Source organism: Cinclus cinclus, chromosome Z, assembly GCF_963662255.1.
Source record: "Cinclus cinclus chromosome Z, bCinCin1.1, whole genome shotgun sequence".
NCBI lineage: Eukaryota > Metazoa > Chordata > Aves > Passeriformes > Cinclidae > Cinclus > Cinclus cinclus.
Window position 1 is genome coordinate 40,253,685 of NC_085084.1, and position 16,002 is coordinate 40,269,686.

General features: G+C 45.0%; 1 protein-coding gene across 1 annotated transcript; it reads right to left on the bottom strand.

Annotated features, from left to right (window-relative positions):
- Window positions 1–2,870: 2,870 nt before the first annotated feature.
- On the bottom strand, window positions 2,871–14,301 carry CHRNB3 (cholinergic receptor nicotinic beta 3 subunit). Its single transcript, XM_062513711.1, has 6 exons — window positions 14,259–14,301; window positions 11,072–11,223; window positions 9,990–10,034; window positions 5,488–5,597; window positions 4,382–5,264; window positions 2,871–3,005 (listed from the first exon to the last, which is right to left on the bottom strand). The coding sequence occupies exons 1-6, from the start codon at window positions 14,299–14,301 to the stop codon at window positions 2,871–2,873; spliced, it is 1,368 nt and encodes a 455-aa protein (XP_062369695.1).
- Window positions 14,302–16,002: the final 1,701 nt, after the last annotated feature.

A 16,002-nucleotide genomic window follows, 5' to 3' on the forward strand; every position in this document is an offset into this window, starting at 1 on the left:
GACCTTCCAAATTAAGTAACAAGAAAAGCTACAACTAGAGCTGGTGCCATCCCAGATGTTGACTTGGGTCACACATTGTGCACAGCCACAGGAAAGGTCTATTCTCACGCCATCAGCTCCAAAGTCACATCAGCAACACCCCTTATTAATATGTCTCAGTGATGAGTGCACCACTGGCAGCAAGAATTCTTCTCTCCTTGAGGGTGGTGGCATCTATGATCTAATTTTAAAAGCACAGAAGAAATTCAACAGCTCAACATAGCGTTACGTTGTCTTCCCAAGGGAGACCATTATTCTAGTTTGCTTCCACTAAAAGGCCCAGAAGAGTTTTTCATATTTATCTTTTGGTGAGTGGGCAATATATATGGTCTTGCCAAGCAGTGCAAATGCCTTGGCAAAACAGTGCCCAAAAACACACATTGAGATGGTATTAAGGCAGAGGGTTACTAGGTTTTTTTGAAGATTTGCAATTTGCAATATTGTCATCCACAGGCAGAGCAGGTGGAGCAGAGGGAAGGCCCCATTGGAGGACTGTCTGCCCAAATGTCCTCCCTAGTTGTGTTTTTAGTAACATACCTTTGTTGGGAACATGTTGAATGCTTTTGTGGGCCAGCAGTAAAGAGATTTAGAGAAGTTCAGGATCAGGCAGCACAAGGGAATGAGTAGTGAGACTACAGATACAGTAGTACCAGATGCAATGCTACGAAGATTCGAGGCCAGAAGCCATACTTACGCAATTTCCATACATCTCAAACACATGAGCTCTGCTGATCTTCCCCAGCTTAAACCAGGAATAGCAGCTGGCATCAGATGGAGATGTGTGAGACAGAGCCATGTGTTGCCCGCAGGTGGGCAACCAAAGTGTTGCATGGTGGAGACAGGACCATCTGTCAGATGGATACCTGGGGCAGCTGCCCAGGAGAGGAGGCTGTCATCTGTCATGGCTAGCAGGCACCCTCCTGGAGGCAGTGCTTACAGGGAATACCTATCACTACTGGAGCTAAAGAGTCTGGAAATACTGGAAAGAACAGTTTCCTGACTCTTTTCCTACAGACATTTCACAGTACTAGGGGAACAAATACACTCTATGCAAGAAGAGAGGAGCGACTGATAGAATGGTGAATGTGTATGAGTTTTATGCCAGTGTCTCATGCTAAGACATCTCTCTGTATAGGCTAAAGTTTATTCCAGCAACATACTAACCAAATCTGAATGCTTCTTGCTCAAACTCACATAGAGAGCTAAAAAGTAATGGGGACTTTGCAAGAACACACCAAGAACACACCAAGCCCCTCTGTTTGAATAGATTTGCGACAAAATTTTTAAAATGGGCTGCAGTCTAGCTTTGTTGACAGAAAATCAACAGCAAACTCCAGCATAAGGACACTCCAGGAATCATTTATGAAATACATCTTTATTAATAATAATTGCACAAGTGAACAGAAGTTCCTGCACACAACATGATGGGATTACATTAACTCATAGGGATGTGGTGTGCATGCACAATCCAAGCACAAGAACACCTCTCTGTATTTTTAACACTTTTTAACCTCCATTTCTAGGGGCACAGTTTCAAGGCTAGCTAAAACTTTAACACATATTTAGATTGTCAAAAATTTGATCTCTAAGTCTCTTGCTAACCTTGAAAACACTTGCAAGTTCTGAATAGGATTTTCTAAAGCATGCCATGTTGGAAAACACTGCTCCAGCAAAAGTGGAGAGAGATTTATCCCTATGTTCAGGAGTTTCACCTGGGTGTTTTCTGTCACATCCATTTATTTAACACTTCTAAGAGCTGCTTCTAATAATGCAAAGGATCCCCTAATAAATGAATCAAAGGAATGAAATTCTGAATTGCCTAGAAAACATGGACAAGCCAACATCCAAAAATATATCTTGCTGGTGACCAGCCCACTCCATAGCTCTCAAGAGAAACCCCAGTCCTGCAACAACCACAACTTTTATCTGCCAAAAGAGATGTCTTCAGCTTCCCTTCAGCTGAACACTTCAGGCATATCACTGTTGCCCTATGGAGTAGCATATCCACCTTCGCTTAGATTATATTCCACTTGTGAACAAGCAGGTAAAGGAATATTAGTTTCTAAATGTGCAGCATGGGGAAAAATCATCAGTTTGCCAGCCTTCTGGTACATTACACAGCAGCAAGCAAAATTGCAAATAATACTTTAAAGTGGGCAATACCTTGTAGCTTCCTGATGGCTGAGGTGAGAGACAAGGTGTGCATGCCATAAAGGCTGGTAGCAGGTGGACAGTGGTAGATTCTGCCCATCAAGCTGATCCTGCAGCAAGGTGAGGCTAGAGAGTCAAGGTTTTGAGCATCCCATCTAAAGAAGAATTAGCACTTTTTCTGATGCACATGCTATGCAATTGCCAGTTGTGACATATGCATAAAGCAACCTCTAGACGCTTATGGTTTTTACTTGGAAACACAGATAAACTGAGTAGAGACTTGTATTCCTACTGTAACATCTTTTACAATGTAGCATTTTAACAGGCAGATTTGCCTTTTAAGTATAATGATTTTGCAAGACCTTCTATTTCCAGTTTTAACTAATAATCTTGGCTTTTATAGTGATGCAACCAAGCTAATACTAAAATAATTAAAACCCAGTTATGCAACCCCAGGTCACTTTAGGCCTTGGCTGTGCACCAAGCTCTTCTCTGATTTCAGCAAAATCTATAACTGGTAGAGCTATTATGAGGATTGAAAGCACTAATAAATGCCCACTGTTACCATCACCTTCCCTCATTCTTGCTGCTGCTTCACCTCTTGTACAGCAGAGACCAAGCTCTGAGGCACCACTGTCCCTTGGCATTGTGCTTGTTGTATGTTATTGCAGGAGTGTTTTCTACAAGGTGTTGTTCAACCACATCCGTAATGCAGGGGTGAAGATGAGAACTGAGCCCGTCACTGACACCACCAGAAATAACCACAGGAAGATCCGATCCAGGACTTGAGCTACAAATTTCCAGTCTTGTACAACCTGGGAAGGACAGAAGGAGGATAAACATAAATAGTAACAAACCTGGTACTGTGTTGATACTGCTACATATATTTCAGCTCCCCAGATCTGGTTTTAAAATCAGACATTTATAGTAGGTAGTAGCCTGAAACTAACAGAAATAACCTCTTCAGCACTCATAGCTGCAGATCGCTCAACGCCCTAAAACAATTCCATATTTCTATGCACATGGTGAAGAGACTTCCTCAGCCTGCACAAAAGCTTTTAGTTAAGTGCATATATGAAAATTTACAGACTTAGCCTTTGAAGATGGCTTTACAGTGAACTGTATTTCTTTTTACAGATCTGTGCATTTCCCTCTAAGTGCCAGGATGAGGCTCTGGCACATCACTTGGACACAGGCATGGATTCCAGTATAAGCAGTACTATTTACTTGTGTTTACTTAAGTGATTTTTTGACTCAGATTGGGTACACTCAGGAGGGGAATTTTGAACTGTGAATGCTGGCACAACTTTGCACACACAGAAGTGCTATTTATTAAGGTGAATAAATAGCAGCTTTTATTCTCTTTTTTATTAAAATTACTTCCGTTTCAAACAAGTTTCAGTCATGGACAGTATGTGTTCACATACTGCATGTTTGATTTATTGCTCTTCTTTCTGCTGTAGACCTCTCACCACAGTTTGAACAAAGCCCTAGCTCTTGCTAGGAAGGTGTTAACAGAAGTTTTTCCAAATGCTGCTAGCTGCATTGCTCTGCTTGAGCAGAGCATTCTCATCTCATCTCATCTCATCTCATCTCATCTCATCTCATCTCATCTCATCTCATATCTCATCTCATCTCGTACCCTTGCATGAGATGCATTGTTTGCAAATCCAGTAATTTGACCTTTTAAAAGTCAGGAGGTGAAGGACAGTAGTTGGGAGCTAATATAAACAGTTGTTACCGAAAATCTAGAAGACCTTCACTCAAAACAGAGCAGCTATGCAGTGCACAGTATGTTCTGGGAGGCCAGGACTGACACCTGGCAAATGCCCTAGAGCTTGCCTGTGTGAAAGTGTGAGAGTTACATTTTTCTGAGCATATGTCAGTTTAGAGACTTCCAGATTCATGTGTATCCCAAACTTACACAGGACAAGGTTACTAAAATAATCCCAACCCAGGAATTCCTACAGGAGAGGCTCCTGGAATCTCTTGCATCTGTGAAGAACAGGGACTCTCACAGAATAATATGCTTCTCCTTAAAGCCATGTGTTGTCTCAAAAAACATTAATCAAAGTCTGAGGAGGAATACATATCAGAGGAGAGCAGGAGGAAGAGGCAAAGGGAAAAGCCTGCAGAAAAAGAAAGAGCTTGGAAGCCATTGATGTCAAGAAAATGCCCTCCCTCCACCTACCTGTCTGATGAAATGCTCCTTTTTAACATGCCTGGAAATGTACCGAATGGAGTCAGCTGCCTTTTCCAGAAAGGCAATAACAATTTTTTCTCCATCTTTTGCTTGCTTGTACTTCTGCTTCCCCAGAAACTTCAATTTCGGGGTGGTTCCCTTTTCTTCAGTCTCTGAGAATGAGTAGCGATCTACATGGCCCTTCATGCAGAGCAGACGAGGCAACTTGTGGAGAAAGAGCCTTTTAACCCAGGGAGCCATGGGATGGTAAGTTGCTGAGGATCGGTGGTGGACATTGATAACAAACACAGTCACGATGATAGAGAGTGTCACAAAAATCATGATGAAGAGCAGATACTCACCGATCAGAGGGATGACTTTGGAAGAAGAAGGGATTATTTCCTCAATCACTAAAAGGAAAACGGTGAGGGAGACTAGAACTGATGTTGACAATGAAAGCTTTTCTCCTTCATCTGAAGGTAGGTAAAACACCAGGACAGTTAGAAAAGACAAGCCCAGGCAAGGGATTATTAAGAAAAGAGTGTAAAACAATGGAAGGCGCCTCAACACAAAGGAGTAAGTGACAAATGGGTAAGAGTACAGCCCATCCCTCCTGTTGCCTTTCATACCTTTGGCATTTAAGATCTCCCACTCCCCATTATCAAAGAAGTCTTTCCTGTCTACATTTTCATCCACTAAAATCAAGTCCACCATATTGCCATCATATGTCCATGACCCAAACTTCATGGAGCAGTTCTGCCTGTCGAAGGGGAAGAAGGTCACATCCATTGTGCAGGAGCTCTTATAACTGGCCGGTGGTGTCCAGGTCACCACTCCATTGTGCTTCACTATGGCTTTGGTCATCAGGGATCCCTCAAAACGTCCGTCAGCACTGGGAGTTGGACAGGAAGAAACAGTACCAAGTTCAGGACTGTGTTTGCCCCAGTCCTACCCCATTTCAGCTCTGCTTTCTATCCCTCACCTGGAGCACAAGGTGCACAATAATCATACTACTAAAGAAGCAGTCTTCTGACAGCACACACAGGCATCACTGTAGCTGACATGCTTTGCCCAAGCTCTGTCTTAAGCCCAGAGCAAGGAGATACACTACTCACTTTTCAAACAAAACGATGTCAGGAAGCCACAGAGACTCAGAGGGGACCCGGATAGCAGTGATCCCACCGTATTCGTCTGGATTCCAGGAGAGTTTGTGGTCAGTCCACTCCTGTAACAAAATAGCAGAGTCCTCTGCCCACTCACATGCAGCAGCCTCTTTCCTCACCACTGCATGTGACACAGCACAGCAGGCACAGCCTGGTATGAGGCTGCTCAGCTGCAGAGGGTGCCAGATGGGCATGGCTGGGAGGTGCTAATCCCCACAAGCACTGTCCCTCCAGACACAGGTGAGACCTAAGAACCCATCCCTAGGCTGGTGACCTCAAGGCCAGCACTCCTGCAGAGCACTTGACTCTCACTTCACTCACCACCCTGCACAGCCCACCTGAGAGTAGCCTAGAAGAAAAGTGCCACTTCCCTTTTCTGCAGCAGCTTTCCTTTCCTCTGAGAACCAGCCCAAGCTGGTTTTGGCTGGTACAGACCCAATGGAAGACCCCATGGACCATTGGTGATGTGGGTACTAGCACTTAAATGAGCAGAGGTGGCCTTAATTCATTTTTCAGTGAAGATCTGGCTTTTTTTCAGTGAATAGAGTACAACACCTAACACCAGTACACCATCCATGCAAAAAACAATAAATTAGTCTTTCATCAGAAAGACCTGCAGACTATTGCAGGAAAAATAATATGATGCTATTGTAAAGTACTTGGTTACAAAAGCAGGGAAAGTTCTCTCAATTTTCATCACGCTGAACTCTAGAACAATCTTTCTCTCAATTTTTAGATTTTCAGATAGGGAGATCATAACAAAGTGGCTCCAACAACATGGAGATTTCCACAGAAAAGCAAATGAAAATCAGCTTTCTGATCCTTGTTCATTATTTATGAGGATATTCATTTGTCCACAGAAATAGCAGCAACATGATGCAAGAAATGTAGACTGTGGTCAATACCAAGAAGTGGAAGATGAACCAGTTTCCATTAAGCTGCTGCACTAAGAGATCTCCAGGGATTTGGAGATCTCAGCCTTCACTGGGCAATTTCCTCTATGACTTAAGGATGAACCAAAAAAGCAATATTGTCCATTAATTCTCCGTATAGTTCCCGTCTTATTTCTTTGATTCCACATGCTTTTCACAGCTATACCTAGATACATTTGTTATTGTTCAGGTGTAGAAAGAGAAGAGGGGCCATTGCTGCTCATAGCCTCAGCATCAGGGACAGAGAACACCACTTTTAGCATTAACTTTTCTCTGAGGATGGGTATCTAACAGATGTCTCCAGCAGCCTAGGCTGTTAAGTGGTCACAGTCTCACCTGTAATAGGTACAATGGGGCTTAGGCTAGAAACATACATCATGCAAGGGGACAGTCATGGCTGAGGAGTAACCAACACTGGTATCTTGGACTCTTCAATAACACAAGAGCAGCAAATACCCCGTGAGCCACCTAGAGATAGAAACATCCCTCTGGAGTTGAAATGGAGCAGCCCCTTGGCCTGGGTTATTTGCTCCATTTGCAATACTCCTCGCTTTCCCCCTGCCCTGCATTGATTTCTCTCCCAGCAAAAGTGCTCTTTCATGTCTGCAAGGCAAATGGTTGTGTCTTCTTACTAGAGCAGAAAATAGGTTGTGTGCAGACTCTGAAGATGAGCAATTTAAAACAGGAATCTCCCTGTGGGCTATGCTGACACAAACCGTAGCAGCAGACGCATAAGGCTCTTTCCTCTCTTGTCTCTTTCTTCCAAGCTGCTCCAGACGTCACAGTCACTCTCTCCTTCCTCCAGTTCTGCCAAATTCCCATTTCCATGCTGTTATTGAAGGGTTTAACCCACCACCAGTGGAACAAAAAACACTGGACTCAGATTTTTGACCCTTGTTAGTAGACCACATAGTTTGCCTGAATCCAGACACTTTCTGAGAAACCACAAAAGGCTCCTCTGAACCTCGTGTATCAGCCTGCTTATGTATCAAGTCGTCCTACCATCTTGAGCACCAGGATATTTGATATTAACAAAAAAAAACCAAACAAACAAAAAAAACCCTCATGTTTAAGCTTTGCTTATCCAAGTAAAGTAACACTCTTGCTGAGAAATTATGAAGGTGATCAGGAGCAATCAGCATAGATTCACTAAAAGTAAATCATGCTTGACCAACCTGATTGCCTTCCATGATTAAACAGCTCCCTGGATGGACAAGGGGAGAGCACTGGATATTGCCTATCTTGACTACAGCAAGGCTTTCAACACCATCTCTCTCACAATATCTTCTTAGGCAAACTCAGGATGTTTTGACTGGATGAGTGGAAAGTGAGGTGGATTGAGACCTGGCAGAATGGCAGATCCCACAGAGTTTGCAATCAGTGCCAACAGGGTCTGTTTGGAAGCCTGTCACTGGTGGTGTCCCCCAAGTTTCCACACTGGGCCCTGTATTGTTAAATTCATTCACCAAAGACTTGGATGAAGGGGCAGATGCCTCCCCAGCAAGTTCACTGATGACACAAAGTTCAGAGGAATGGCCAATACCCCAGAGATCTGCGTAGCCCTTCAGTGAGACCTTGACAGGCTGGAAGGATGGAAGGAGAGAAACATCTGAAATTCAACAAAGGCAAATGTATGATCCTACACCTGGGGAGGAATAACCCCAGGCACCAGCACAGGCTGGGGATGACGTGCTGGAAAGCAGCTCTGTGGAGAAGGACCTGGGGTCCTGGTGGACAACAAGCTGTCCATGAGCCAGCAGTGTGTCCTGGGGACCAAGAAGGCCAATGGGATCCTGAGGTACATTAGGAAGAGCACTGCCTGCAGGTCAAGGGAGGTGATCCTGCCCCTCTGCTGTGTCCTGGTGAGGCACATCTGTGCTGTGTCCAGTTCTGGGCTCCTCAGGACAAGAGAGACATGGAGCTCCTGGAGCAGGTCCAGTGGGGGGCAACAAAGACGATGAGGGGACTGAAGCAATCTCTTCTACAAGGAAAGGCTGAGGGAGCTGGGCCTACATGAGCACACAGCTTCCACAGCAGAACACCTGGGTCAGGCACAGGTATTTGGCGCTTAGCCTGAGCTCCTGAGGGCACTTATACATGTGAAAATCACAACTTGTGCCTCATTTTCTGCTCCCTTTGTATTACCTTGAGCCTTGATGTTCTCAACCCATCAGATGGAGAAGAAGTATTAGAAATAGTAACAACTCCAGAGAGCCTAGCTCCGGGAAATCAGTCCTGAGTTTTCCTGATGAGCTGCCCTGGCTAAAATCTGAGGATTCCAAAGGCTTCCAGAGAAATCAGTTTACAATGCACAGGGATTGGGCCTGCAGGTGGAGGTGGGTGCTACAGCCTGCAAGGAACGTGGGTTGGGATGGGGAGAGGACGGATGAGGGCGGATGAGGGCCTGCTCTCTGCCAAAGTGAGGTGCCCTCGTGTGCAAAAGGGGCTCTGCAACTGAAGGTGGGGAAATTGTCATACTGCAGATAATTCAGGGCAGGTTCCCAGCAGCTGTATTTAGATCAGAGAGAAATTTCTCCATCTAAAGGGCAAAATCCTGTCTTCCCCACAGTGAGGGTAAGTCTGAACTTTTCCCTCTTCAAGGGAGAGATCACCTTGACACACAATATCTATATTGGTTTTAGGGGTCTTGCTCCAGCTACAACCACACTCACTGCAGTAATAAAGGACCCAGACTGAGACAAAAAATGAGTAAAAAATTTCTCATCCACCAGCCCAGTAGCCCCCAAGAGCCTTTTCCCATGGCATGATTGCAAGTACGGTTTGTTTTTTATGTCCTCTGCCTGGGATCTCCTGACATCTTTACAGATAGTCACAAGGCTGAGGGACTTAAAATAATTGTCACAAGGTCAGTAAACTGGTGCAATGTAACCTAAACCAAAAGCAGTGTTCTTCAGGAGTGAAGAAGAAGAAGAAAGGAGACCTAACAATTCAACTTGCACATTTCCCACATTTGTATAAATCACTGTCAGTTCCAGAAGCAATTACGATAGAGAGATCTGATTCATTTGCTACAGCTTTTAATGAAAAAAGGTCTGTGGTATGCATGTGTGTGTAACACACTGGCCTCTTCTTTCTCTTTACATATGCTGAGGAATGAAGAAATTTATCCGAGGCACCACTCTTGGCTTAGACAAGGGAGACAGTACTTGTGTGACCTCTAAGTCTGAGACAGGATAGTCCCTCAGGGCCAATACCACATCCCAGGGATAGTCACTGCAGAACCAGCTGTGACACTTCCCTGAAATACAGCTGGCCTGACCACAGAGTTGGAGTGCAGGTCAGGAGAAAAGGGTGCCCTGTGTCCTAAAGGCCTACCTGCCTGCCTTTCTGTCTCTATACATTTGCTGAAGGGAGAAGAGTGAAGTACAAACTTCAGGGTAGGTATCTTGGTGCTGGCCACTCTGCATCATAAAATGGGATAGATGGCACAGCAGGCAGCAGAATGAGATGGCTCAGCAGTTTCACACAGGGAAAAGGGAGGTCTGATGTGGCCTAATTTACCTGTTTCAGCCACACGTTGGTTGTCATCAGCTGGTTCTTCTCATCCTAGAGTGACACAAGGGAGAGAGGATTACAATACCAAAGCAGTCATTAGAAACAGACCCTATGCCTGCCAAGTCCAGCCCTGTGCCAAGACAAGGAGATCCTTATGGTCCTGTTTCCCCATGGACTTGGGCTCTTCAGTCACCCTTGAGGGAAATTGGCTGACTTTCTAGGTGCTGTTCCTGCTATTGCTAGGAGACCCTGAGGCTGGAAAATTGGGGTCAAGAGCTCACAGGAGCTCAAAGGAATCATTTGCCAAAGACCCAGGGTGCAGCAGGGCTCAGCCAGCAAGTGGTATCAGGTCACACAAGGTTGTGGGTTCACAGGATGGCTCATCTCACAGCAATGCTCAGCCTGGAGTGAGTTTGGAAAGACAGAAGCTGAAACCTTGTCCTAAATAAGTAAATAAAGCACAAAATTAGAGAGTGCCTTCCACAGCACAAGGGGCTGTTACCAGGGGCTGGGGGATGTAAGGAGCACACTGTTGTGTGGCTACCTCTGGGCATTGTGCAAATTCCACTGTGCATTGCAGTAGAAAGAGAAGGGGAAATTTCTGCATGGCCAGAAACACAGGATTATCTATTTTGCCTCTAGAGTTTTATCTTAGTAATCAGCTGGCTTAAGACTTGAACTACTTTTGGCCTCCATGCAAGCTTGCTTGAAGTGAATTATGTCCAATCAGCTCTTACCCTTTTTCAGCCCTCTCCTGTAGCTGTCTTGTCATTAAATTGCAACATACAGGTCAAGGACTGTCTGGCATGGTTTTTTTGATTAAAACCTCATGGAAACTAGGCCTTACTCCCTGAGAACAGCAGGGAAAAAAACAATCTTCAAAATAAATTAGTCCTATAGTCCATGCTGGGGAGGGGGGCAGGAGAAGAAGTTTGTATCACCAGCACCATTTCATGCTCAGTGGTTTGCTGCCAACTACCACTGTGCATTTCTTGTGTCAGGAGGCAAAACTAATTACATTAACAGTCCTCCCAGGTGGAGGCACAACTATCTTTATGGAAAAGGTGTTTTACAAACACAACACTTACCACATCCACAAGCTGTGATATCTTTAACCCAAAAAGGACTTTGATGGTGTCGTTGGAGTTTTCCACAGGCCGGACCCATTTCTGATAGCCTTCAAATAAGTGCTTAAGGAGTGCATCCTCATTTTCCGCAACTGAACTGAAGGCATCCGCATCTGGAAGAGAGCAACACAGGAGTGCAGGCATTGACAGAAAGCAGACATGGAGAATGCAATGATATGAAGAAGTGAGGCAGAGCAATGATGTGAGGAAAAACTCACATCTGGGCAGGCCTTGTCTTGTACAGCAAATTCTGCAGGAATTCCGATGCACAGACGCTCAGCAGAACCAGGGCAAGTGAATGGAAAGGCAAGATAGCCCAAGCCCAACTCACATACAAAAAAAATATCAGACCAGAGCAGTGATGATAATTTGTACTGGGTTTATGTATCCTATGGCCTTTTTGCCAAAGCAAGAAGAGCCCACATGGCAGCAGTAGGAGCTGAATGATGTAGTCAGGGCTAGATCTCCCAGGCAAGCACAGAGCCATCATGGTCTGTACCTGCACAACTTGTGACTCGCAGTCACCAACACCATGCTCCCCCTTCCCCTTGCTACCAAGAAGGGGCAAGGGCAGTTCACACCCTCCATCCTTTCCAAACTTCAGCCTCATTCCCTGTGACTTTGAGGTTCTGACATGACCTCCATCTCTTTTCTTGTGCACCTACACAGCAACCAGTACTGAGAAGGATTTTAGCTCTCTTCAAAGCCACCATGAAGGAAAAAAGATTGGCCCCACACAGCAGGAATCACAGCCAGTCTTGCTGTGTCAGCAGTCAAAAGGTACCTCACAGGACAGTGTCCAGGGCCCAGCCTGTGTCCTGCCAGCCCCAGGGTGAGCAGAACATCTGTGCCTGGCTTGTCAAGCATTAGTTGCAGGTGGGGTCTGCAGGCAGAGGGTCCTGGCCCATGGATGGTGCCGGAACCATGGAGAGCCCTGGAGGGAACAGTCAATATGCACACACAGTGTGCATCAATGATCAGAGTTAAGGCAGCCCCCCCTAGAGTCCCTGTGCACATGGAGAGAAAGGGCATCCAAATCCAGCAGCCCCTCCAGAGAGAAAACTGAGGGCAAAGGGTCACGCTCTGCCCCTACATGGAGGAAAGGATGTGACTATGGAACACTATCTCTGCCCATGTCCTCTTCCCAAGCAGCTGCTGCCCATCTCCTGAGCATGACAGGCTGTGCAGCCTCATCCACCTCAGTCAGGTCTGAGGCTGCAGACAGGGCTAGACCTGGCAGCAAGAAACACAGTTGAAGAACTGCCCAAAGCAAAAACCTGCTCTCATAGTACAGATTTCCATGAGACAAAATCATTCTTTAATGCTGTTTGGATCCTCTCAGGATAGCACAAGGTCCAAGCAACATTGTCACTCCCCACTTCCAGCCACAGCAAAATACTGTTCCTCTTTGAGGCGCTACAAACTCTGAAACCTAGTGCTTGCACTCACAGGATAACAACTTTACTGTCAGGTGTTCTAGCAAGCACAAGCTGTGTTTGTCCTCTGTAGGAGGAATAAGAGTGTGGTGGGGTTACCAAGCCCTGGGCAGGTAGAGGGAGCTTTCACACTCATTTCCACCTGCTCCATCCCACAGCCAGGCATGGCTCATGAAGCTGTCAGCACAGTTTATAGCGGTCCTGTGGCCACTCTTGTCACTTTGTCACAAGCCCTTGAGGTCTGCTATTTCCACAAATGCCCTTCCAGGGTTTGTTCTCATGCCAGACCTGACCCTAACATCACCACAGCAAATGAAGGACAGAGTCTGCAGTCTGTCTTAGGAAACTAGATTGGTTTGGGCAGATGGGTATTGCATCTGCAATCAAAGGAAGAGAAAGAACCCATTTCTCCCCCCTCACCACCCACAACCTCAGAGGTCCATCTCCCTGAGATACAAGAGTCTTTGCAGAGACACCATCTCCCACACATTTCACTTTCCCTTTGGGAGATCCATATGGGTGTATGGTTGTTAAAAACTGGAAATTTAACAGAAAAGCCATTGAATAGAAAAATCCATAACCCAAAAATAAGCAGGATCAAAACCAGCTCTCTCTTAATGCCAGAATACACTGGTCTGTTTTTATTTGAGTGTGACATCCTGCACACATACATGCAGACACACACCCTGTGTCCATGAGGTTGTAAGATCTCCCTCAAAAGAAAATGGTGCCATTTCACAGCCCATATCTCACATAAAGTTCAGGTACCTAATGCTCCAAGTGGGTACAGAAGACAGGTTTTTGGGACTGGATATGTTGAATCTCATCTGCTGAGGAAACTACAGAAAGGTGAAAAAGACTTGAGGACTCTCACAAGGAAGAAAGTCAGAAGGAAGAAGATTGCTGCCGCTATAAGACAGCCTCAGTACTTGCACAAAGACAGTTTAAAAGCAGAGGTTATTAATGAGAAATAAGAAATATCATGTGGGAAGATAGCCTAACAGTTCCTTTGACCATGCCCCACTTTATGATTAGGTCAGATAAAAGCCATAGAGAAAACATTGAATAAAGTAGCACTGCCTTTGAAAAAAGCAGAGACGCAGCCATAGGACAGATAAATCCCTCAATATGAATATGCTGCATGGAGAGGCAAAAACGGGTGCTCCCTGTCAGGTTAACATATGTTCCAGTACTCAAGCACTGTATACCATCTCCCTCCTGCCCTAGGTTCTTGTCTCTCTCTGTGATCTGTCCAAGTAGCAGCTCCCCACGGGTGCAGAACAGGAGTTCTGGGGCAGAAAGTCTGCTAAACAAACGTGCAGAACACCCCAATAATTACAGACAAGACAATTAGCCTTTTATCAGTTTGACTGAAGCATTTCAGTTTTTCTCTTGGTGATAGAAGTTCTCCCTTAATTCCTTTTAGCAGCCAAAAGTCGAGCTTAGTATTTTTTGTTAATTTCTAGCTAGCAATTGCCCCACTGCCAGTTATTAAAATCTAGTTGTCAAACTGACCATGGCTGCAATACAAAGGCAGCAGCTGATATAACCCTCTTCTGCTACTCACAGTGTTTCAAGGATGACCAAGGGAAGCCAGCATTCACCAGAAAGCAGCCAGTATCCCAGAAAGCAGCAGCTAACCGGCCAGCAGAAAAAAAGAAACTTGAACACCTGCAGCCCAGCTTGGAAGAAGAAGAAGAAATCACACCTACCTGAGCGACTCAGACACAGCACAAAGAGCACTAGGCAAAGCATGGGCACCACCGTGGCTTTTCTTTTAAACCTGATCCTCTGTTTTCATAAAGAAATCGGTCTCATCTTTGTAGGGGACTAAAACAATCTAGCTAAAAATCAAAGACAGTTGGGTCTGCAAGGCAAGGCAGCACCTTTCTAGCCTTAATCTTGCCCTTATTATGACGCTTGGTAAATCACACTTCATTGATTTTCAGTCAGCTGTCACATCCCGTAAGCCTTAAACAGGGCTCTGGGTCCTAAACTCTGACCGATCTCTTTGTGGCAGCATTTAGGTAGCTGTTAGCACTGCAGTCTAGGAGTATGCAAGAGGAAAGTCTTTCATGGAGGAAAATGATCTTTTACTATACTGCTAATTACAGCTGGGGGGAAAAAAAAAAAAAAAAACAGCCTGCAGTTCAGACCCAAAGATAAATCGGATGCCTTCAAGTTTATCTCTTTGCTTAGCTGTATCGGTTGATCCAATAACAGAAGCAGACTCCCTACAGACCTAACTTAGCTTACTCATTTTTCATGCTACACTTGCTATTCTGGAGCTATAAAATGGATTTGGAGGGGGGAAAAAAATCCCAGCAAGATGTAAGTGGGAAAACGATCCTGAGTTCTAAATTTATGTCTCATACACAAAACATCACCGACAGCAGCACAGAAATTCTTGCACAGTACTATCCACTGGTACATTTTAACAGAGAATGTTGCCCCGGGGTCTTGTATTTAGCAATGGGAGCGAGGATTATTTAGCCAGTTCCTCTGTAGTCAGACCTCTGTCGATCCTCTCTAGTGACACCTCACACAAGACTCCTTTCAGAAAACACCAGAAATTACTGATAATCAAAAGGAATGCAGGTTCCTCTTTTCCCGTCCCCATGACACTCCTCTGCAGAAGGATACCAGGATCTTCTCTGTTTTCTTCTCAAATGAGAGTTACTTTGGCACATCTCTCCAAAGAGGAAGTTTTCTCCTGAACTTCTCAAGTTCAAGGAAGAGGCATGCAAAATTCTTTTAGCTTGTCTCCAGACACAAAACTCTTACTGGTTCAATTATTTCTTGCTAGCTATTCAATTGCTTGCTGACTTTTGTATGGGAAACCTGTTACACTTCTTGCAGTCGCCCAGATTTTGGTACAGTCACAAGATTTGTGATTCAGATTTGCCTTATCTAAGATCCTCATAGAGGATTGATAACTGGCAGCTGTAATCTTATCAGATTATTCAGCTTCCTGTAATGGAAAAGTTGCCATTTAAGTGTGGTTCAAAGTCACATTGCTGCTGCAAGTAACATTCTTGTTCTGCCAACTTATTCATGCTTCTGTGGTTTCGCAGCCTACCTCATCCCTAGCTCTCAGGCAGGCCACTGGCAGCAACTCAGTGAGTTTGCTTTTGCCACTACTGTGCTACACATGAGAAATCTGCAAGGGCCCCCCGCTAGCTCCTCAGTTCTGCCCCTGGTCACCCAGCAGGACTAGAGGAGCAGCTGGCTCCTTCTGCACCTTTCCTCATCTCAGATGCAGAAAGCCATGCAAGAACAAGAGTGCTACCAAAATACCATCTTCAATTCTGTGTACTATCAACACCAGCTGCAGTAACTTCTCAGTTTCCCTATTTGATCAGCAGGAACAAGCACACAACTTCTTGATGAACACAGGAAAACTCCTTTTTTTATGCTGTCTTCAAGAGAACAGCAGTCATTTGGCTAGAGTGGTGG

Coding starts and splice junctions, on each gene's coding strand:
- CHRNB3 (XM_062513711.1), bottom strand. CDS start 14,301: ATGCTTTGCCTAGTGCTCTTTGTGCTGTGTCTGAGTCGCTCAG. Junction 11,224..14,258: donor GCTGTGTCTGAGTCGCTCAG/GTAGGTGTGATT, acceptor GCTCTCTTCCAG/ATGCGGATGCCTTCAGTTCA. Junction 3,006..4,381: donor AGGAGCATTTCATCAGACAG/GTAGGTGGAGGG, acceptor TGTCCTTCCCAG/GTTGTACAAGACTGGAAATT.